General features: G+C 43.8%; 1 protein-coding gene across 1 annotated transcript in view; it reads left to right on the forward strand.

Moving 5' to 3' along the window:
* The window catches only part of ALK (ALK receptor tyrosine kinase), a 559106-nt gene that overhangs the window by 239277 nt on the left and 296718 nt on the right, over positions 1-23111 (forward strand). Inside the window, exon 4 of the mRNA XM_028724462.2 lies at positions 3703-3904. Within this exon, the coding sequence (XP_028580295.2) occupies positions 3703-3904 (202 nt within the window). The remainder of the gene's footprint in view (positions 1-3702; positions 3905-23111) is intronic.

Below are 23111 nucleotides of genomic sequence, written 5' to 3' on the forward strand. Positions count from 1 at the left end.
CTCAATCTGCCTTCCATGCTGCAAGTTCCATGCTGGCTTCCATGCTGCTCTTCATAAGTGTACTCATCCTTTACGCATAATACTCCTACTCCTCCCTTCCTGTTTGGTCTATTCCTGGAGATTGTTCACCACTTCGAGACTCCTTAGGGTAGTGATAAAGCAGGATATCAAATCCAAACTCCTCCTCCTCCTCCTCCTCCTCCTCCTCCTCCTCCTCCTCCTCCTCCTCCTCTTCTTTAGAATAGGTTATGACTCTCAATTTTTACATTCCTATCATGAGTCTCATCCTACCAAGTTTCAGCAATGCCTTTCAGGTCATATTTGTCATCCTGTATCAAGAGCTTAAGTTCGTCTTGCTTGTTTCCTATAGGCTGTGCATTATTATAGAGACAACTGAAATCATGAGTCATTCTCTCTAGCTGCTTCCTTCTTGTAGTTTCCTGTTCATCAGTTGAAGCTATTATCCCCAGTACTGGGTGTTCTCCTGTCTTTTGTAATCTTGTCTCCCTTCCCCTAAAGCTCTCCTGATCAGGTTCATGCAATTCTTAGCAAACTCATTTTTTCCAGCCACTATGAGCTACTACACGTCCTTCCTCAAGGGAGCAGAGGCCATGGTCCAAGAAGCCAAACATTTCTCAATGATACTGGGGAAACTAATGTAATCTTCAATGCATGATACAGAGTTTTGGTTGAGTTCTCCATGACCATGACAGGGGAAGCTGCCAAGATCCTCCTTTGAATGGCTGCAGGCAGACAGAGCTCCTAGGGCACAGGCTGGCAAAGAAAGCAGGCAAACCATCATGTGGTTTTGGAATACAGCTCCCACAATCTCAAGTCATTGGCCATGCTGGCTCGGGTTGACTGGAGTTGGAGTCCATCAACATTTTGAAAGCCTGAAGTTCCCTATCCTTGCCTTAAGTAATATTCATGCAGTCTCTTTGTGGTGTTTGCCTTCTAGTATTTTCTAGAACTTAAAGCAGCATGGTCCCTCAATTAACAACTGCATTGTGGTGTGAGTTTTTATAGGCAAGAGCTTATTTCATCCCAAGATGCATCTGGTATACTCGCTACAAGCAGGCAGCTTTTATAATGGTTGAAGTAGTTATATTCCTTCTATATATTTGATTAGTAAGTATATATTTTTTGTTGGTTTTGTGTCACACACAGCTTTGTTTTTTTTAATCTGTAGAGGACTAAAATGTTGAACTTAAACACAGCTTGAAATATATATATAAATATTTTTTTAAATTTATTTTTATCCTTCAGATAAATCTCTGCCACCTTATTTGAATAAGTCAGTTCCAAGAGAACTGATGTACCAGATAATGACAAAACTCTTTAATATGGATTAGGTGCATGTAAAATAACAATGTCAGAACAAACTGCTGTAGTAATGAAATTACATTAAGCACTCATCCTGAACCAAATATTGTAGAAATGTTAGACTCTGTGTTTGTGGATAATAGTAAAATTCCTTCTTTTCTTCTATTAGCGTTAATATTGTATTTTTCTCTCTGGGGCTGTCCATATAGTATGCAACACTTTTGCAGCACATATAATGTCTTCTCAGAAGTTAGCAATATTTAATTCAGTAATACTTACTTCTGGGCAATGTATGAATAGATTACAGCTTTAATAACCTTGTCAAACTGCCCCACAACACAGTTTGTCACTTTGGTATGAAACCACCACCACTTCTTCCTTGGATGTCATATGTATGCTAAAGGTCCCAGGATATATATATTTAAATGCCTATAGCATATAAAATGCCTTTTACTGCAAATTAGGGCTGCCTTGTCATTGACAGACAACATTTTCCAAAATGAGTAACAAAAAACAAGCAGCCCTGCCTCTAGTCAGCTTGGCATGGGCCCTTTTCTCTGCAAGAAAAATTCCCTCTTTTGGCTTCTTGACCACTCTTGTTGGGGTTGTTTTGCTAGATTTTTGCCTCTTCATTGTCCTTATTTGTTTGTCTTGTTGTCCCACCCCCCATTCTTCATTGAAATAATTAATGAATAAAAATCCCTGGGTGCACATCCTAACGATATGTGCTGCACACACCTATTACTGTTTGGGAAGCCATGTACACACAACTAGTCACAATCCTCAGCCTGTAGTTTCTTGTGAAATACTGTGTTTTGATGCATTTTCCCTGCCCCCAAACAGCTTCATTCCGAATTGGGAACTGCCCGTCTGGTCTCCGCCCACTGGGGTGGTCATACAGCAGGGGACTTTCGTACAAATCAAGCCATGCTAATGTGCAAATGCCATTTGAAATACTGTGCTGTGAAAAAGAAGAAATTCTCTGCATTTTAAGCTGGTACACAGCCTATGTATTCTCAAAGCTGGGTTTGAGGGAGGGGGTTTCCCTCACTAGGTATGGATGAGCTAAGCAAAGTGTGTATGAAAAGAACCAGAGAGACAGAGAGACTGCAGTTTGAGTTACCGGTAGATACAGAGAAAAAGGAAGGGAAGTGAGTTGTAGGGTTGCCATTTGTCCAGTGGTTAAGAGTGGTAGACTGATAATCTGGGGAACCGGGTTCGCGTCTCCGCTCCTCCACATGCAGCTGCTGGGTGACTTTGGGCCAGTCACACTTCTCTGAAGTCTCTCAGCCCCACTCACCTCACAGAGTGTTTGTTGTGGGGGAGGAAGGGAAAGGAGAATGTTAGCCGCTTTGAGACTCCTTAAAGGGAGTGAAAGGCGGGATATCAAATCCAAACTAGTACTACTCCTCCTCCTCCTACTCTTCTTCTTCTTCTTCTTCTTCTTCTTCTTCTTCTTCTTCTTCCAGGACAAGTCCCCTTTTTCATGGGTAGAGTCGTCATAGTGATCCCTAGTTAAAAGTAGAAGTCAGCATATGTGTCCCCTTTTTTGCTCTTCAAAATATGGCAACCTTATTAGGGCTGTGTTAGCATCTTGGAGACTGACTGCATTTGGAGAACTGATGTGAGGCAGCAAATCTTCCTGTCTATTAGAATGTTTAAGCTGTCTGCTGAACTTACATGTTTTTAAACAAACCAAAATACTACACAACCCTCCACTGATCTTCTTCTAATGGAAACTAGGGCTGCAATCCTAATCCCACTAACCTGGTAATAAATCCCAATGGATTCAATAGGAGTACCTTCCGAGTAGACACGGGTTAGGGTTGTTCACATTTCTCAATCAGCTAGTAAGGCAAATGTTTAAGTAAACACCTGACTCCGAATTCCTAGGGTCAGTTCCAGGACCAAAGAAAAAAGAAAAGAAAGATAATTTGACAATAGCTGCAACCTTGGTATATTCCTTGTTACAATCAGGAGGACTAATGAGAATCTGGCTATGGTTCCAGAAACGCCTTTCCAAGTATATGCCAGGTATTCTGTGCCTGAGCCCCCCTGAGCATATCTTGGCACTGAGATTTCTTACTGATTTGGGTTTATGGCACCATCGGCTTTCCTGATACATGCCAAGTCCCAGTAGCTCTTCTTTGCTCCATTTCAGAGTCTGGAATGACGGTTCAGGTTTTGTGTGCAGATGCCATACTTTAGAACTTTAGTGGCATTTTAGATGAACAATCCAATAACACCAGACTGACTCTAGAATGAACAGTTGTTTTTCAAGGTAAAGGAAGCTGCTAGCCCTAGTTTGTACAACAATCCTTGCTATCATTTACACTTTTGGGGAGGGTAATCAGCTTCTTCTCTTCTCTTTCATTGCAGGCTCGTTCCTATACCTCAGTACATCAGAAAGCACGAACTTCCTCATTCTGAGCCCTTGGCTGAAAAGCACTAGTGAAGACTGCACTGTGCAAGTGGCTGTCTACAGATACTTCCAGCAAAGTGGGGAGTATGTCGCTCAGGTTATCCATGCTGATGAAAGCCACAACAAAATCCCATTGATACCGAGCAGAGAAAAGCACGGGTAGGTCCAACATAAATACTATATAATATTTTAATATGCATTACACTTGAATTTAGCTTTAAGAGGATTAGGGTGGTTTTTTTAACGAATTAAGAATTGGAATCTGTAGGAGTGGGGGCATCTGTAGACTGTTTCCTAGCTCCACCTTTCATTGTGCAAATGCTTCAGCTTAGATGGATTAAGTGGGAGAAGGAATGCTGCTGCAACAATAAAGTAACTTCCATTCTGTCAGTTGTAGTTCAAATTGGGCTTTTATGATTATGCCAGCTGTTCTTAATATCTTTCCGTGCGCTCATACTTACTCCCACCACCCACTCTTTACATCCAATCCTACTTTCAGATAATTCACTTTCCTTTTTATCCATGCCTATATTTTGATTATTTCTGATTAGCAGTGGTAATTCTTTCACATTGTTCTGCCGGTTGCTTTCCTGTCTGAAATCTTAATCATCAAACAATAGCACGGGAAATGTACAAATGTTGCAATTTGCCATTCAAGTGTTTGTGCTGTCTTCAGCAATTGTGTAAGTGATATAGTACATTGATTTGAATTAACCTGCCCAGGTGTCTCCTTTCATGATGGACAGCCCAGTATTTCCAGTATTGTCTGGGTTGGCGTCTCAGTCAGGAGTCCCAGGGAAACCTCCTTCCACCAGCCACAACACAGGCTCACCCTCCACATGAGAAGATATGAATGCACTTTGGGCTCTATCCATATCAGTGTGGTTCCCACTGCCCCTTTCTGCTGCCCACGTATGTAAGCTGTGTGTGCAAGGGAACCATGTTTGTGCAAGGTGTTTAGATCATGTGAAGCACCTGCATGCATGAAGCTTAAAGAGTGAGGACTGCTGTGGACGAGTGTTTAGAAACAGCAACCAGTGTGAAAATTGTCAGACTGGTCTTGTGTCAACTGCATTGGCTTCCAATTTGTTTCTGACCACAATTCAAGGTGCTGGTTCTTACTGATAAAGCACTAGATGATTTGGAGCCAAACTATCTGAAAGAGCTCCTCCCATGTGAGCCTGAACAAATTTTTTCATCTTCACCAGAGGCCTGTATGTACAACCAAGAGAGGCTAGGTTGGTGAGTACCAGGGGCAAGGCCTTTTCTACAGAAGCATCCTGAGTGTGAAACTCTCTTCTTAGGAAGGCCAAGATGGCTCCATCTTTGCCTAGTGCCAGATGAACGGTTTTGTTTCATCTGGTTTTGATGGTTTTTTAAATTCTGCTGTCTGATTTTGTTCCTTTTTATAGTGTTTTTTATTCTTGTACTGTTTTCCTTATTGCATGTTACCTTGGCACCTTTGAAGGCAGAAAGCGGATTCCTAATGCTTTCCATAAATAAATAAAGCCTCCTTTCAGACCTTCAGCTATGTAGAGCCAGTGTGGTGTAGTGGTTAAGAGCGGTAGTCACGTAATCTGGGTAACCGGGTTCGCGTCTCCGCTCCTCCACATGCAGCTGCTGGGTGACCTTGGGCCAGTCACACTTCTCTGAAGTCTCTCAGCCCCACTCACCTCACAGACTGTTTGTTGTGGGGGAGGAAGGGAAAGGAGATTGTTAGCCGCTTTGAGACTCCTGAAGGGGAGTGAAAGGCGGGATATCAAATCCAAACTCTTCTTCTTCTTCTTCTACATGGAGGTCAGGGCTGGGCCACTGGGGTGCAGTGTTGCTGAAGGAAGGGCACAATCCCACCTCTTCCTCATGCATTTGCTCCATGAGGTCACAGGAAGCTGCCCTACTCTGAGTCAGACCATTGATCCACGTAGCTCAGTATTGCATACACTGACTAAAGGTGGGATTATTTCCTAGCCCTAATGGGCGATGCTGGGGAGTATTATGGTTATTTATTGCATTTCTTACCCGCCCTTCAGCAGACGTCCCCAGGGTGGGTTGCAGCATACACAAACACAATCAAAACAACAAAAACTAAAACCCAACAACTAGAGGTGATGAGGCGAAGCAGCCTCATATCACACAGGGAATCTTTTCACATTGCACTGGGAGAGTGACATCTAGAATCATTTCCCCTATGCCGTCCCAAGATATGAATTTAGCCAGGATTTGTCCCACATATTAGAAATCAGTCACAGCAGTTTGCACAATGTGTCTCTTGTCAACAAAGTACATTCAGGAAGTGCTGCCTGATGTGGTCTGCCATCTTCTGGTGTTTGATGGGCTCACCCATCCCACTGACATTCCATGAGAAAAGTTTTAAATCTCTCCTAGACTCACCCATCTCCATTGGGAGGTATCATGGTTGAGTCCTGTATAGCAGCTGTGGGGAAAATCTGGGCTACACATCCAACTAGGCCAGGCCAGGGTCATAATTGGCCTGTGATGCTGTTTTTGCCAAGCCATGCCCACCTAACCCAAACCTGACATTATCTATTATGTCAGGCATGGAGAAGGTAAAGATGCAGTTGGAAAGGAACTATTGGGGGCCTTAAAACACACTCCTGATTTGTTCCTTTTCAAATGCAGCTTGTATTCAGCACCAGATACAATCCTCGCTAGGATTAGTTCCACTTGAGAGGTCCCAATTGGATTGGACCTGGGGGCTTCTGTATGCAAAGCTGATGCTTCAGTACAGAGCTGCAGCATTTCGCATAGGTCCAAGAAGAAATACATATATCTATGGAAGTGTGCAAACTATGTAAACAAAGAGCCTCTTAATCTGGGGGTTGTGGGTTCGAGTTCCATATGGGGCAAAAGGTTCCTGCAATACAGGGACTTGGACTAGATGATCCTTGTGGTTCCTTCCAACTCTACAATTCTGTGATTCATGTGTTTAAACGAAACAAACTAAAGGAGATCCAAACTAAGGGGGCTGCATTTTATCCCACTCCTTATGAAAAGTTTTGCTTTAGCATCAGGCTGGATACCCCAATAAAGGAAGCTCTCCTTCTCCTTTCCTGGTCCCTGGATAGTAGCTGACTGGAGAGAAAGTACAGCTGTAAGACCAAAGGGGAGCTTAAGTGTGCAGCCCAAAACTGTCTGTACAGTGTTGGCACAGTGCCTGGAGTTTATGTCCTGTTAGTACAATATGCAGATCGGCCCTGAGAGACACAGGTGCTCTTTCACCTCTTACTACTTAATAGCCTGATATCTTTAAAAGGTAGTAGTAAATAGCATTGGCAAAGTCAATCCATCTGGGACAGGGCTTAATTTTTCTTTTAAGTGCTCTGCAGGGAAAAACAAACCCCGTAAGGACAGTGTTCCCCATCATACTGATGCAGTGATGGTAAAAGCTACATCTGATGAATACTGGCTCATTTGCAATCTCTTAAAAGGGACAGGAATATTGTCCTGAATGGAGTGTAGCAAACTTTGTCGATATCCTGATATCCATGTTATCCCCCAGTGAAAGGTTTGGGTGCAAACTGTAGCTCTACCTTGATGTCTGGCTATGTCCTGGCTATGTACACAAATCTTACTCCAAGATATGGGAAATTAGTCGTCTTTTTCTAAGGATATGTTCTACTGAGCCATATCTGTTCTGAAGTGTAAAGAAATCAGAAAGTCATCTGTCAATCTAGTTCATGTAGAAAAACATTAATTCAGCCTCCCGATGGGCTCCTAATCAATGAGGGTTTTTATTTCTGCCAGCATTTATTTATTTTTAAAAAAGTATTAGGTTGTATGTATCAAGAAGAATGCTCAGGTTTTCTATCAAGTGAAAGCGTTTTGCTGTTTTTGGGCTCTGGCCAGCCGAAATATCCCCTTCCAGTTGTGTAATTAAGATTAATTGCCAGTGATGTCTCAATTTGTCAGACTCTCTGTGTGTTCTCTTAGATTGTGGTTAGCAGCAAAACAGCAGGGGCACAGTTGAGCAAACTCATTCTGGATGCTTTTAAAGTCATGTTTTTTGTTCAATTTAGAATTCAATTTGAATATATGTTCAATATAAATTCCTGGTGTTCTGATTACCAAGTTTACCTTCATGGCTGCAGAATACACACTGCGAACAATAATTCAAACCAGTCATCATATATTTTTGTTTTGTTTAACATGGCAGGCTGCAGAGATAATGATTATAGCAGTAAGCCATGCTGGCTTATTCTTGTATGGGAAGACACAGCTGATTAACTGATTGGAGGGTGTGTGTGTCACTAAACAAGGATACCAGGTACTCCAAACAAAGTAGCAGAAACTGAATTCAGAGGGGAAATCTACGCCTGATGCTAAACATATCATATGGAGTTGTGCGCATGTTTTTTTAAAACAAGAAAAAGTATCAGGAGCTGGTGTTTCTATCAGGAATAGGACCACAGTTTAGACTATCTTACCCAGCACACTAAAAGGGGCTTCTGAAGATCTGACAATCAGCTCAAGGTAGTTCTTTGAAAAGGGCTTCTGAAGACCCCTGCAGATAATTAAAAAAAAGGGGGGGGAGGCATTGTGATGTCAGTTGATTGAGCTGCCTACCTGTCAAACATGGCCAACAATTGATGGGGTAGATAATCATCTGTCCTGCTGCTGAGATCCAGTTCTCCACCTGTAGTGTAGTGGGAGGCAGATTTCTACCCTTCCCCACGGCAGTTGTTCCACACACCTCCCCCCAGCTGCTATCAGCCCCAGAGCTGAAGCTTCCATTGACACCACTTAGGCCAACATCCTGAATCATAAGACCCATCAAGCCCATCTTGTTTTCCTGGATCTTTCCCACATTTTGAAAATGCAGATGTTGAAGGTAAAGAAAACAGACCAATTTTCCAAAACAGAAATTTTGCCTGCTCAGTGGTGAGCTCCCCACCCCAAAAAATACTCTCACTTGCCCACTTGTGAGTAGTGCTAAATGGAGCAGTGGTGGTGGAAAGTGCCAACTTTGGCCAGGACCAGTGCAGGGAGGCAGATCAGTCCACAAATATTTGCATGGTTTGCTAGCAAGCTTCTTTCTGCACTTGCCACTGCATTAAATCTTAACTCTGGACTACAGACTACAACCTCTGAGTTGAACATTGGAAACACTGTTGACCAATGTCAGTGTTTCCAATGTCCAACTCAGAGGTTGTAGTCTGTAATCCAGAAGGTGGTTCTCAAGGCCTTTAGTATTATGGGATTCAAATGCCCAGCTGCATGAAGAGAATCCCCTTTCTGCTCTCCATGAGCTGGGATTTCACTCAAACGAATGATTGGTTGCCACAGTGGGGAGGGGGTATCACTCTCTTCTCCTCAACCACTTATTAAAGTTGAACACTGCTTTGCATGGATGTTAAATCTGGCAGATAAATGACTATCCCTTTGACTACACCAGCTGATGATCTAAGCAGGTGTCAAGTGTCCATTATCCGTCCCCACAGTTATTTACAGGACAGAAAAATGAATGGCCTTCTAGCATGCATAATGAGGATTTTGCTGCCTTTTTTCTGGAGTATAAATTTTGATTGATTGGGGCTGTTCCCCTTGCATAAAGCCCTCTTCATGTGAAGTGCTGCCTCTGTGTGAAAATACTTTGGTCTTTGGGATACAGTGTCCATGAGAAACTATAAATAATTTAATAGAGAATGGGCAGCCTTCAAAGAGAATTCTTAATGTGACTATGGAAATGAGCAGCTGAGACATCAGTGTACATTAGGTTTTTTGATTTCTTTAAATGTTCTGGAGATGTATCGCCAATGAAATGAACTTGTACATAGCTGAGGGAGGGACTGATATCCAAAGAACTGTAGCCCATGCCTGTGCTATTATTTTAATGTATGGTCAGGTCATCTCTGGAACATTGTGGCCACGTCTAGAGCCATGCTCATGCAACATTTTTAGAAAGATATTGACAACTGAAACATGTCTTCTTAGGACTATCTACTATGACCCCATTATCTTGTTCCTGGTCAGTCAGCTCCAGTTCAGACCCCATTAGTGGTACCTCTGGTTATGAACTTAATTCGTTCCAGAGGTCCATTCTTAACCTGAGGTACCATTTTAGCTAATGGGACCTCCTGCTGCCACCGCACAATTTCTGTTCTCATCCTGAGGTAAAGTTCTTAACCTGAGGTTAGCAGAATCTGTAACCTGAAGTGTTCGTAACCCGAGGTGTTTGTAACCCGAGGTACCACTGTATGTGAAATTAAAACAAATTGCAATCACAGGTAGCATTATTGCCGTGGATCAAGGATGGCTTATCACTACTAATTAAGTTAGCAAAATAAAGGATCCTTTCTGCTTGCCAGGTGACTGAAAAGCAAGCTGTGTTCTCTCAGGATTCAAGATGTTTAGAGGGGAAATAGCCCATGTAAACAGTTTTGGACAAATAAAACAACTTGTTGACTGTTTTCACTTATCATTCCCCCCTCAGCTGATTTGCACAGATAAGATGAGCAAGGATCAGAGGCAGACAGCATTGTGGATGTGATTCTGTGGATGTGTGGTGCTCTGTGGTGAGGGTGCATGGTTGTCTGTGTGTCTGGGCCTGCTCACTAGTGAAATGTGGCTCCCAAAATATTTCCACTAGGGTAATGCAGCTCTTGGCCTGCAAAGATTCCCCACTGCTGGCTTACAAAATTCTGCTGGCTTAATTCTAGCTTTTGCCTCAATGAACTTCACTTGTCCTTGTCCTAGAACCATTGTATAAAATCCCTTGCCAACCTGGTGCTCTCTGTTGTGACAGATGGGAATTGTAGTCCATAACATCCAGAGGGAACCAGGCTGATAAGGGCTGGTGTAGAGAATATGTTGCCAAGGCTCTTAATCCTTCTCCTGCTTACTCTGGGAAAAAGGAAAGCTGGCTCGTCTCCAGCCTGAGGCTGTGTGTTCCATCCCGTCCCATGGCCAGATTTAGCATCCCTAACCTAGACAACAGTTCAAATATCTAATTGCCTACTTCTCACCTGTCCTGGCAGGTTGGCTCATTTCTTGCTATCAGTATTCGTTGACCCTGTAAGATCCAGATTTATGAATACAAGCCAGTTCCCTCTGTAGCAGAAAGAGAGAATAAAAGGGTTTCAGGTACTTGCACTGAAACCTGAACTGAGAACAAGAGGCTTTGTGGTAGTGTTAGTCTATTTTCATTTGCACATGAGTCTGGTTACCAGAAGAAATGAACATTCTCAAATCCCACTAATTTCTAAAGGGAAGAGGTGGCTACTTGACACCTCTGACAATCAGGTTCCATAATGGAAGCAGAAAATGTGTTTCACTGAAATTAATGCACTTGAAAGGCAGTATGGCGATAAATTAATTTCAGGTCGGATTTTCTCATATCTCAAGTTGCTCATTGTGTCAGCAAGTGTCTTTTTCTCCCCCGTTAGCCCGAATAACATGTATTAATATCTGATAAGGTCTTCACAGGTCGTGTCCATTTACAGGAGGAAGAAAAAGCAAGAGCTGTCAGGCACTACTCTTTGATTGGGGTTAAGCCAGCCAAGCAAAGATTTTTGCTTGCACCTTGTGGAGGGGGGATTAAACTGTAATGCGACAAAGCAGGAGCCTGCATTAAGACCATATAAGAGAAACTGTGCTCCTTGCTGTGTCAATGGGCACTTTAAGAAGAAAAACATCCAGCTTGCTGCTCTCACACAATTGATAAAATAATCTGCATGTGTGGAGACAGCAGAACACAGAAGAGGGTCCTCTTCTTGCCTCTGTCATTAATATACATGTTTCTGAAATGCCTGAAAATGTTACAGTCATGATTGTACTCTACAACTGATTGACTCCATCTAATTAGATTTCTCGTGAGCTGTGGGGGACACCAAAAACACCGGGCACTTTAAAAAAAGAAAAACCAGGACAAATGGGTGCAGTGTTTTTCAGAGGGTCACTTTGACATGAGACCAGCTGGACATGACATTTACACTATCCATGTCTGTCTACCTGGGTCTCCTGAGAAGTAAGAATTATTTGAGTACTCCTTCTCTCAAAATACTAGAACCCAGGGTGATCCAATGAAGCAGAATGTTGGAAGGTTCCAGACAGACAAAAGAAAATATTTCTTCACGAAGCCCAGTTAAACTACAGCATTTTATCCCACCAGATGTAGTGATGGCTACCAGATTGGAAAGCTATAAAGAGGATTAGACAAATTCATAGAGGATAAGGCAATCAATGTCTACTAACCATGGTAGCTATGTTCTAGATCCATTGTTGGGTGCAACATGAATACAAGTGGCTGTAAACTGCAGGAGGGTAGAGTACTCTTGTGTTTGGGTCTTGCTGGCATGCTTCCTATTGGCATATGGTTGGCCACTGTGAGCACAGATTGTTAGGCTAGATGGACCTGATCCAGCAGTGATCTCTGTATGCTCTTTCTCCTAAGTGTGTACAGAATTACAACCTTTTTCTGAAGACTCCAATAACTGTGAGTCTAGGGTAGGCTGTAGGAGAAAAGTCTCAAAGATAAGTTCTAAAATGTTTCATATGATATCATTATTCATGAAATATTTCTGTTGTGGAGCATAAATTCGTTTCCCAAGAGGTTTTCTCACCAGCAGTTTTGATCTAGTAAAGGTATCTTGATTTTGAATCCTATTTAATAATTTGTTTATTTTATTTATACAGTAAATCACTTTCCATAAAGCATAACAAAGTAATTTGACAATATGATAAGGGCAGTATGATGGCAGTCCTACTGTATTTCTTTTGACAACCCTCCCATGGGCACATAAGGAATTTCTGTTGTCACCAATTGGGTGCAAAATTGAGGTACCAAAACAGTTAAGTAGCCAATCAGCTGCTACTGGACAGGAAGGACTGTAAAAAGGCTTTCCTGAGTAACAAGATATTCTTAGCTCTGACACATCCCTTTCCTTGATCTTCAGTTCTGCCTTCTGGCTTCACTGTTAAGTCCTTCTGGGTCCAATTTCTCATCTTTGCAGGATGTGGAGGTAGATTCAGAGGATGTCTCCGAAGCCCATTTTGCCAACAGTTCTCCATCCTGAAGAGATTATGTTGTTAGATTCTGAAGACTCCAATTAAAAAACCCCAGCAGAACCACAATCTCCCCTGCACTGTAAAAGTTGATGGGCAAGGCTCCTTGAAATAAAAAAGGATTAACTTACTAGAAACAGAGGTTACTGTTGAGATGGAGCTGTAGCTCTATTTAAGACTCAGTCTGGGTTTACTTATTACTGAATATGGCAATTCAGCTTATTGTGGTACACTGCTGAATATTGCTGACTATGAGAGCTCCATGTGAAGCTATGCAGGGGGCTACCAGCTTTTGCCTGACTTCATCTTATTAGAATCTGAACATTACCTTGCTTTATGTCATCGTAACATAACCTGAAGAAGCATCTTCACCCCCATCATTCAGCCCAGACACTGAGGTCCAGTTCTGAGGGTCTTCTGGCGGTTCCATCACTGCGAGAAGTGAGGTTACAGGGAATCAGACAGAGGATCTTCTCAGTAGTGGGGCTCGCCCTGTGGAATGCCCTTCCATCAGATGTCAAGGAAATCAACAACTACCTGACTTTTAGAAGACATCTGAAGGCAGCCCTGTTTAGGGAAGTTTTTAATGTTTGAAGTTTTATTCTGTTTTTAGTGTTCTGTTGGGTGCCGCCCAGAGTGGCTGGGGAAACCCAGCCAGATGGGTGGGGTATAAATAATAAAATTGTTATTGTTATTACTTGAACTTGGATCATGATTGATTTTGTCTTACTTTGCTTGCTGGAATCTGTACTCATGCCCACAGCCCCATGCTTGGCTACGAACCCATCTGGCTGAGGCTGTTTCCTGAAACAGAACACTTGTGAACTGTTCTTTGGCACTGGCTCTTGCTTCAACATCTGCCTTGGCCTTTTGTGCTGCTTTCTGCTTGTTCACTGATCTGACTTCTGCTTGCTCCTCCATTCTGATTCCTGCTTGTTTCTTGGCCCAGGTCTCTGACATGCTCCTTGCTTAAATTCCCACATCACAGTTCAATTCTGATGGCTGCCTACAGATCATCTCTGGCAGCTAACTCAAACAGAAAACACTTTTATAGTCTTTCCTGTGCAGGACAGTCCAGTGGTCAACTTCAGTGGAAAGAGTCAGTTTATGGCTGAATAAAGTTACCTGCATAGACAGATGCTGCAATATGTGTTTTCATGGCTCACCATGTAAGACAAGCCTCTGGTCCTCCCCTCAACAATACATGGCTTCTCCTGGCTTTGCCGTTTGTAGATGGACCTCTATGTATGAAAACTTCCTCGTGTTCTGAAATGCTGATCAAACAGGATTCCTGGAACTGGAGAAACGTAATTGTCAGGGGCTCAGGAGCAGAGGCACAGGAAAGGGAGGAAATAGAGAGCGAGGGGGAGGAATCCGAAGGAAATGTTAGCGATGACAGCGGTCCGAGGTCTCCGAGTCTTTCCAGCGAATCGGAAGATTCACAGAAAGGGGCTCCCATGGTCAGAGCAAGGGGGGTGCCGAGGGGGACACCCCAGGAAGAAGGGGCCAGAGGGGACTCAGAGAGCAGCAGTTGGAAATCAGGACCAGCTTCCCCACCAGAGCGCAGTAGGGGGGAGGAGTCCAAGGTATCGGGATCAGGCGGCTCACCGCCAGCAGGAGGACATGAGTCAGGATTGGCCACGCCTCCATCGGGGAGCGAGGAAACGGTCAAGAGGAAGGTTGAAGGCTGGGCGCGCGCGCCAAGTTCAAATGTACAGGAGGGCGGCGCAGTTGGCAGCCCGGATAGGGAGCCAGGTCCCAAAGCCCGCCGAAAAGAGGGGGAGGAGTCAGGGGGGTCAGCGTCAGAAGAGTCCAGAAAGGAGGAGACCCCGGGGGGCAGAAGGACCCAGAGGAGAAAGGAGAGACGGAAGAGGTGGAGTAAGGTTAGAGTCTTAAGTTGGTGTACAGGGGGTGGAGACTCAGATGGAGCTTCGCCGGTCTAGCCTCTAAGACGTAGAGCTGGGCGCTGCGGCTTGAAAATGGAAACTGTACTTCAATAAAGACATTTGTACATTACTACCGGCTAGCGTTGGTCCTCTGTGAGCTGGGACCTGGAGCCAGCTCTGACAGTAATAGTGTAGATAGAGGTCTGTGTGCAAATGCTTGCCTTCTTCCACTATCCACAAAAATTTATGACTGATGGGAACCCTGGGTAGATGCTGGCAGGGGCCAGAGGTATGGCTCGGCAAACCTTTTAACACACTCCAACCCTTCATATTAGTAAGGCAAGAAGGGGGAATGCCAGCATTCCCATTTATAAAAGCAGAACTAGACAATCCTTCCAAATTTAATCCAGACCAGGAGTCAGGAACTTTCTGCTTGTGGGCTGGATGTGGCCCTCTAGGTCTCACAACACACCCCAAACCACACCCCTCATGAGCCCTTCTGTGTTGCTCTGTCCACTGCATTAAGCCCACACACTTTGGCTCTGGGCGACTTTATCTGCAAAAACACTTTGCAAAAATCATTGCAGGAGATCATGTGGCCCATACTGGGCCTCAATGGAGCAGGTGGTTCCACTAAATTGTGAACCACCTGAAAGAGTCTCCTGCTGCTGTTTTCTGCAGATGCAATAGAGGCAGTGAAGAAAGTCTTCTTCGCCGTCGCTATCGCCACTTGGTAGGCTCGACATTGACCTCCAACCCGTGTCAGCTTCAGAATGAGTTATCTGCCACCAGCGCTCTAGCCATCTCAGCGATTGTTTCATTGCACTCAGATCTGTGGAAAACCACGGGGCTGTCCGGGCTCCATGCAATCGGAGAGGGCACTTCGGAGCCAAACAGTCAATAGCCCTGGTTAACTCCACATTCTAGCGGGCCACCAGAGAATCAGCTGAAAGGCCATCAACATGGGATAAAGCATCCCCTACCACTCTCTGGAAACCATTTGGATCCATTACGTGGTGGGGGTGGACCATATGAATCAGTCCCACCTCCCTGCAGAGTAAAAGGGTTGTGGAGAAGTCCCCTTAACTTTGCAGACAACAAAAGGGGATAATCACAGAGCCAAATCAGATGGGTCATGCAGTATCGTTATGACACTGCTCATTTAATGATGCCTGATTGTTTGGGATCAACTTTGGAAGGAGGAAGGATAGAGAAATAGTCCCAAAGCAGCCACAGAGAACAGAACCAGTGGCTGAAAAAAGCTGCTGATATTGCCACATGGAAGGTACAAGTGTTGTGTTTGCAGGAAACATTTCACACACCATCAAAGCTGTACTTTTGCCTTGAAAAATGAAATGAGCAAATATTCAGTGCAGCCCTATCTTGTACTTGCTTCTCATCGACTAGCTCACTGACGGTGTTTGTCAATGGCATTTAATGCACTGTAGTACACTTCAAATAACTGTTAATTCTGAGGACCTGTAAGGACCCTCAGCTAGGGCACTTCACTCATTTCCACCTACACAAGCAAGCAAGCAAGCTTCTCCAGTGAAATGTGGCTTTTTTAAAACAGAAAGCTGCCTCCCTGCTTTCGAATTCTGTAGGTTGCTGTATTACATTCTATAGATGGTGGGCAAAACTTCTAGCTGTAGAGCTGCATTGATTTAATTCCTATTGAATTCCACAAAACTTTTTCATTGGGATAATGCAAGTGACTGAAATTGAATTTATTGCAAGAAGACGGAACTGCAAAGGGGAACCAGCACTACCGTTGCATTCTGATCTTGTTGGTCGCTTCTGTCATCTATTGCAGTTTTCTTTGTCTCTCGGTAGGTAAAGCTACAGCAAATGATAGGCAGGCTCTGCACTCTTATTGATCCTTTTGTAATAAAGAAATCAATTATTCCATCTGGCTGCTAAAAGAGCTGATATAATTACTCCCGGGGTACATAATAATGTCAGATTATTCCCTAATGGTACTAGTCACATAGCTCCTGCATTGTATTATTGTGCTGCTTAAAGAATGCTTTGGGCAATCTGTTCCTATAAATCACTTTGCTAAGGAGGGGGGAGGAGAGAGAGAGGGAGAGGCAAGAGCAAGGCAATTATTTTTTCATAATCTATTATTGTAACTGCAATTGTGTGGCTTGAGCATTGTCTGGGAGGTAGAAATAAGCAGAGAGCACTGCAACTGATGTAGGATTGTCCATCTCAGTTAAATTAGCTTAGCCTCTTCTCTCTCGCATAAAAAATATGCATTCTTTGATCTTTTGAGAGAGAAAAATGGGTCTCAAGGAAGAAGACACTGACTGACTCTTTCCTTCCATACTTCAGTCAAGACCTATCCTACAGTCGCTGTGCAGGCTTCTAATTTTCTGTAGTGTACAAAAGTTCTGGACTGGAGTAACCATTGCATAAAGTTCTTATATTATGGTAATTCAAGTACAGCCTTGCAGGTAAGTCCACAAAAGTTTCCAGCCCATGAAAGAATGTTTATTAGCCCATTTCCTTACACACACTCAGGTTTTTTGTTTGTGGTACATGGGTGGCAATGAACAGAAAGCAGAGCCCATTCTCTCCCAGCTTACAAAGCCTTTCATAGGCCAAGCCACAATAAATCTAGACCTGGAATGGGCAATTTTAACATGAAAACTGCTGGCAGGGGAAGTATTAAGGAGCCTGTCCTCCCCATCTCTGCTCCCATGGCAGTCTTCTGCTGCGGATTGCAACCTCCCCCTGCCAAAGGATGGGGGTATATTCAGGAGAAAACCTACATGCAGTTGAGCACCACAGAGGACTGTTCTGGACAATCTGTTTCCCGAGGAAATTAACAGTGATATTACTACTGTGTGTTGAACTGTACATGGGTAGGTGACATCCAGACGCTCTGCCCATGCATGTATGATGGAGGTGAGGAAGGTGCTCAGGTGGTGGTGGGAGAGTTTTGCCCACTCCCTTCCACATGATGGGTTACGTCAGGGCTGATTCATCCCATTCTCCATTGGCCTTCTGCCTGGCTCAGCAGAGGCAAGTCTTGCTGTTTATAAGCCTTTCCTAATAATAGTATCAATTTGTACTTTTGCTCAGAGTATATTCTTCAGACATTATTTGAATATTTTGCCGTATAGCAAAATAAAAATTAAAATGGTGTTCCTAAGCCCAGAATGCAAAACTGCAGCATAAATATGCAGACTGGTAGGCTGAAGATGAAATGTCTGCAGGACTCATATTTATTAGATACCAAGGCAATACTGTACTTGGCATGTTAAACAGCAGAACAGCACTTGAGTTTTGAAGGTTACTGCTAAACATGATATACGGTGGTTTTGTGGCATGCACAACTCACTCACTTTGATTTCATTGACAGATGCCAAGAAAAATAAATGAAGGGCCTTCTGCCAGCTGTGGCTACATAGACTTGAATGTTGTTCCTTGAAGCATTTCCCCCCCAGTAGTTTACTGTTCTTTCTATCTCTATCTCTCCCCCCCCCCATTTTTTCCCTTCTGAGTGATGGCTTCAAAAAGAGACAAGGGAATGTATTTATTTATTTATATTATATGGCCACCTATCAATAAATATTATCAAGACACACACCCATACTTCCATTCTACAGTTTCAATGAAGTGCATGACTGCACATGCTCTAATGCGTCCAGTCCCTGTTGTTCTCTCATTGTATGTATGTATGCATGCATGTATCCAGGCATTGACCACAAATGGTTTCAGGGTGGGTCACATTCAAATAAAGAAATGTACTTAATGCAATTCCTCAATGTAGCATTAAACCAGCACAAACTGCACTGAGTTTAATCTACTCCCTATAATATGTACCACCAGAAGCTTTCTCTGGTGCCCTTTGCACTGTTGAAATTTGCCTTGAAAGAAGCATTCTGTTATAGCCAATAGACGTGGGTGGGTGTGGTGCCCTCAGCAATCTGTGAATATACCCATGGCTCAAAAGCTTGGAAATCCCTGTCCTAGAATAAATCAGGTGGCTCTGTATATAAACCTGCCCTCCACCAAAGATCTGAAGGAAGAGATGAGTCTTTATTTTTAGCCTGCCTTGCATCCAAAAATCTCCAGCAACAATACATTCAATTAAATGAATAGATCAGGTAAAAAAATAAAATTAAAATTACAGCTTAAAACCTAGTAGCAGATTACTATTCCATAAAGACAAAAGGACAGGTATTTGCCTGGTGCCAGGATGTCACAATAATTTGCATCTGGCATACATCAAGGGGGAAGACACTCTGTTATCTCAGTGCCACCTCCAAGAAGTGGAGAACACTTCTGACACTGGAAGAAGTGTTCCTTCAGTCACCTAGGACCCAAGTCAATAAGGGCTTTATAGGTCAATAACAGCAAAATGAATACATCCTGGGAATAAAGAGGCAGCCAATGAAGATCTTCCATGATTAATATTATGTGATCCCAGGTGGCTGGCACAGTTAACATTCTTACACTCATGATCTGCACTAAAGGAAGCTTCTGAACTATCTTAAAGGGCCACTCAGAGGAATTCACCATCTCCTGGACCCACCCAGTCAGTCCCATGCTGCTAGAGACAGCCTGATGATTGTCAGATATAGCCTCCCAGAGGCCATCCTGAGGGAGCCGCAACATGGATGTTGAGGTCCTAAAGCACCAACACCTGGCGTGGGGGTCTCCAGAAACCTCAGAGACCACCTAAGACATCTCGGGTCATAATCTGCAGCTGAAAAACCAGGTACAAATTCTATTTCTGAATATTGATCTGGCAAGGGAGGGAGATGTAATCGGATGACAGCCACTCCCACTCCCCAGCCTTCTGATCTAGGTTGGTTCTGCACTGAATACCTGAATGAATAAAACTAAGTGAGATAAATGCCTCCCAGCTCATCTACTTTGATAATACACACCAAGTCAGCCCCGTCAACCACATTAAATCATGGAAGTTAGGTAAAGGTAAAGGTACCCCTGCCCGTACGGGCCAGTTGTGTCCGACTCTAGGGTTGTGCGCCCATCTCACTTAAGAGGCCGGGGGCCAGCGCTGTCTGGAGACACTTCCGGGTCACGTGGCCAGCGTGACATCGCTGCTCTGGCGAGCCAGCGCAGCACACGGAAACGCCGTTTACCTTCCCGCCAGTAAGCCGTCCCTATTTATCTACTTGCACCCGAGGGTGCTTTCGAACTGCTAGGTTGGCAGGCGCTGGGACCGAGCAACGGGAGCGCACCCCGCCGCGGGGATTCGAACCGCCGACCTTTCCATCGGCAAGTCCTAGGCACTGAGGCTTTAACCCACAGCGCCACCCGCGTCCCCAAAAATCATGGAAGTTAGAGTCTTACTATTCAGCGACAGCACCAACAGGCATTAGGAGCATCTGCCTGGGCATCCTGGTTTGGTAATGTACCAGAAAAGGATATAGCTCTAATATTTCATGCTTCTGTGTCTTTCCCTCAATGCCATTCCTTCGTGTTGTTGTTTTTTATTTTTAAAAATTAAAAGGAAATAGTAAATTGCGTATAAGGAACGTGCACTAGCTCAGAAACGAAAAGTGAGCTACAGGATAGCTATTCTTTTTTAAAGGCCAATTCTATATTAGGTTGTAAGAGCAGATTGTCCTTGACATCAACCAAAGTTGCAGTCATGACTATTTTTAAAGAACATAAGCAAGCTTCAGATGAATTTGATAATATCACGGAAATGAATGCTTTAGAAAGCAAGATGGCTGAGAAGAAATGAGATTAATTGGCCTAGTTTAGTTTTAGTACATTGAGAAGATGTAATAACTTTTCCCCGATATTAAATAGAATCTTATAAAGAGGGCTCAAGTAGTTCTCCAGTGTTAAATTTGTCCACACTTAATCATTCCATTCCATTTGTAGATAACTCATCCAGCCAAGTTCTCTGGGTAGTTTACATAAACATCAAATACTGTATAAAATACAATTCACAGTAAAAGCATTATTACCAAAATACAATAAATCACAAAAAGCAAAAACATTATGTTTTGTCATGTGTACATATGCACAAGGTGTCCAAACATTTTTTTAAAAAGTAGATCATACCATAGTGTTTATATCTAATGATTTTGAAAGACCCCAATTGATTCAAAAACCTCTGGGAAAGCTGTGAAATAATCACTCCTAGAACTGAAATAAACAAGCATGTAAGTCTGGCAGACATTTCATTGACTATGGATTCAGTTCTATTCTTGACTGAATCCAGGGTCAAGATTTTGATAAGATCAGTGTTTTTAAAAAGAACCGTGATGAACAGAGGTTTTATATTGCAGAAGAGGATAAATTCATCAGCAGTGCCAAGGGTGCTCATATGGGCCAGGAGTGGAGAGATATCCATGCTTTCTTATTGCATTTTGTCAGAGAAGCTGACTAAGGTGTTTTCTTGCGAAGATCAGGCATGGGAAATTTACAGGAGCTCTTGCTACAGTAGGTGTTGAGGGTCAAGGAGTGTGTGTGTAAAATCCAGGTAGCTGAATTTTCTAAGAATTGGTTCTGATACTTGCATTTTTTTTCCCCAGATATCCCCATCACCCTATGTTAAGAAAGTGCCAATAATATGGAGGATCTATTAGAAAGCAAAATTGGAGGCTTTCTATAGTTTGTAGGTGACTTGAATGTAATATGATGTAGCAGGCATGGACAGACTTCTGAGCCTATTTTCTGTGTTCAGGGAGTAAGCTCCCCAGGAGCAACAACAGATAGATGAATGGAAAATTAAGTCTGGTGCTGGGAAAACTCCTCCATCTGCAGCCCCAGGCTCATTTCTTGCCAAAAGACAGGCTGCTGTCAGTTCAATAGAGTTGGCACAGAAAGTGGCACAACTGCCGATTTAACTGGTGCACAGCATGGGCAACTTAGGGTCTTTGGTACAGATAATGGAACTCCCCGTAGAGTTCCAGGGAGACAAAACAGAACAAAGACGGAAATGAGTTTTATTAAAAGGCTGTGATACAAAATCACAGTCTAGTTATTTGAAAGCTACCCCAGAAACGAAAGGAAGGAGAAAAGGAAATGAGTCGTGCACGGCTGCACCTAGACAGGGACAGCGGGAAAGAGAAAAGGAGACAGAGAGAGCAAACTGAGGTGAGGGGAGAAGAGGGGGGGGGGGGAAATGAGCTAAAGGATCAGACATGAGAAAAGAAAGGAGGAATAGCTTTTGCCTATCCATAAAGGTGCAGAGATCAGGCAATCCTAGGCCACAGTAGAACTCTTACCAGGCAGGAATGCTAGATGCAAAAGTATAGGACCAAGGCAGGGTCATCCAGGATCAAATGAGGCAAAGTGTCTGTCTGCAGGATCGCTCTCATAAAGTGTAGGTAGTTCAGAGGTTGGAAATATTGTTGGCATCCGTCTGTCTCGAGAGAGAATGGAGTGCACTTCTGGGGGTGAAGCCAAACTGCTGTGTTAGCAGCAATGAAGTGACCTCCCAGGGGGGCGGGGAGGCAAGCCTGGACAGTGTGCATGGAGGTCCTGTGCTGCCCAGATGACAAGACCCCCCCCCCCCGGCCTCAGCGATGTGATCCAAAGGAAAGCAGAGAAATATGTTTGGCACCAGTGTGGCTGCAGGAGTTGCTGGAAGGAGGCGTACAAGGCAAAAGCAGCCATAATACAGTAAAGGTAAAGGGACCCCTGACCATTAGGTCCAGTCATGACCAACTCTGGGGTTGCGGCACTCATCTCGCTTTATTGGCTGAGGGAGCGGGCATACAGCTTCCGGGTCATGTGGCCAGCATGAGTAAGCTGCTTCTGGCGAACTTTCCCGCCGGAGCAGTACCTATTTATCTACTTGCACTTTGACGTGCTTTTGAACTGCTAGGTTGGCAGGAGCAGGGACCGAGCAACAGGAGCTCACCCCATCATGGGGATTCGAACCGCTGACCTTCTGATCGGCAAGTCCTAGGCTCTGTGGTTTAACCCACAGCACCACTCACATCCCATAGTGCCACCCGCGTCCAATCATAATACAGTATTACAAGACAAACGAGCGTGGTCTGCTGAACCATTTGCTGGAAGGGTCTGAGAATCTGGGACCAACTTTTTTAAAGGACTAAAGGGGAGAGTTGTGTTTGATACTAGATTTAAGGTGGCAAAGGTCCTCAAAGATTTTATTTACTGTGACGTCATTTTGTGCATCTGCGTGAGTGGCGAAACCCGAAAGTAACCCTCTCCAGTACTTCCAGGTCGCCACAGGACGTAACCTGAAAGATCATAACATGAAGCAGACGTAGCATGAAGCATGACTGCATTAGGGTGTTGCCCAGATTGTGTTAGGATGAAGGAGAGGCTGGCTTAGCACACCCCAGAGCACAGGGGCTTGGCCACTCTCTTTTTCATTTCAGTGGAGGCTAGTCCAACAGTTTGTCTGTCTATTTGGGGACAAAATCAAGGCAAACTGGCAAAATCTCCCTTAATCTGAGATAGTGTAGTGAAAACCAACGACACACTGCCCCGAG

Source organism: Podarcis muralis, chromosome 3, assembly GCF_964188315.1.
Source record: "Podarcis muralis chromosome 3, rPodMur119.hap1.1, whole genome shotgun sequence".
Taxonomy (NCBI): Eukaryota; Metazoa; Chordata; class Lepidosauria; order Squamata; family Lacertidae; genus Podarcis; species Podarcis muralis.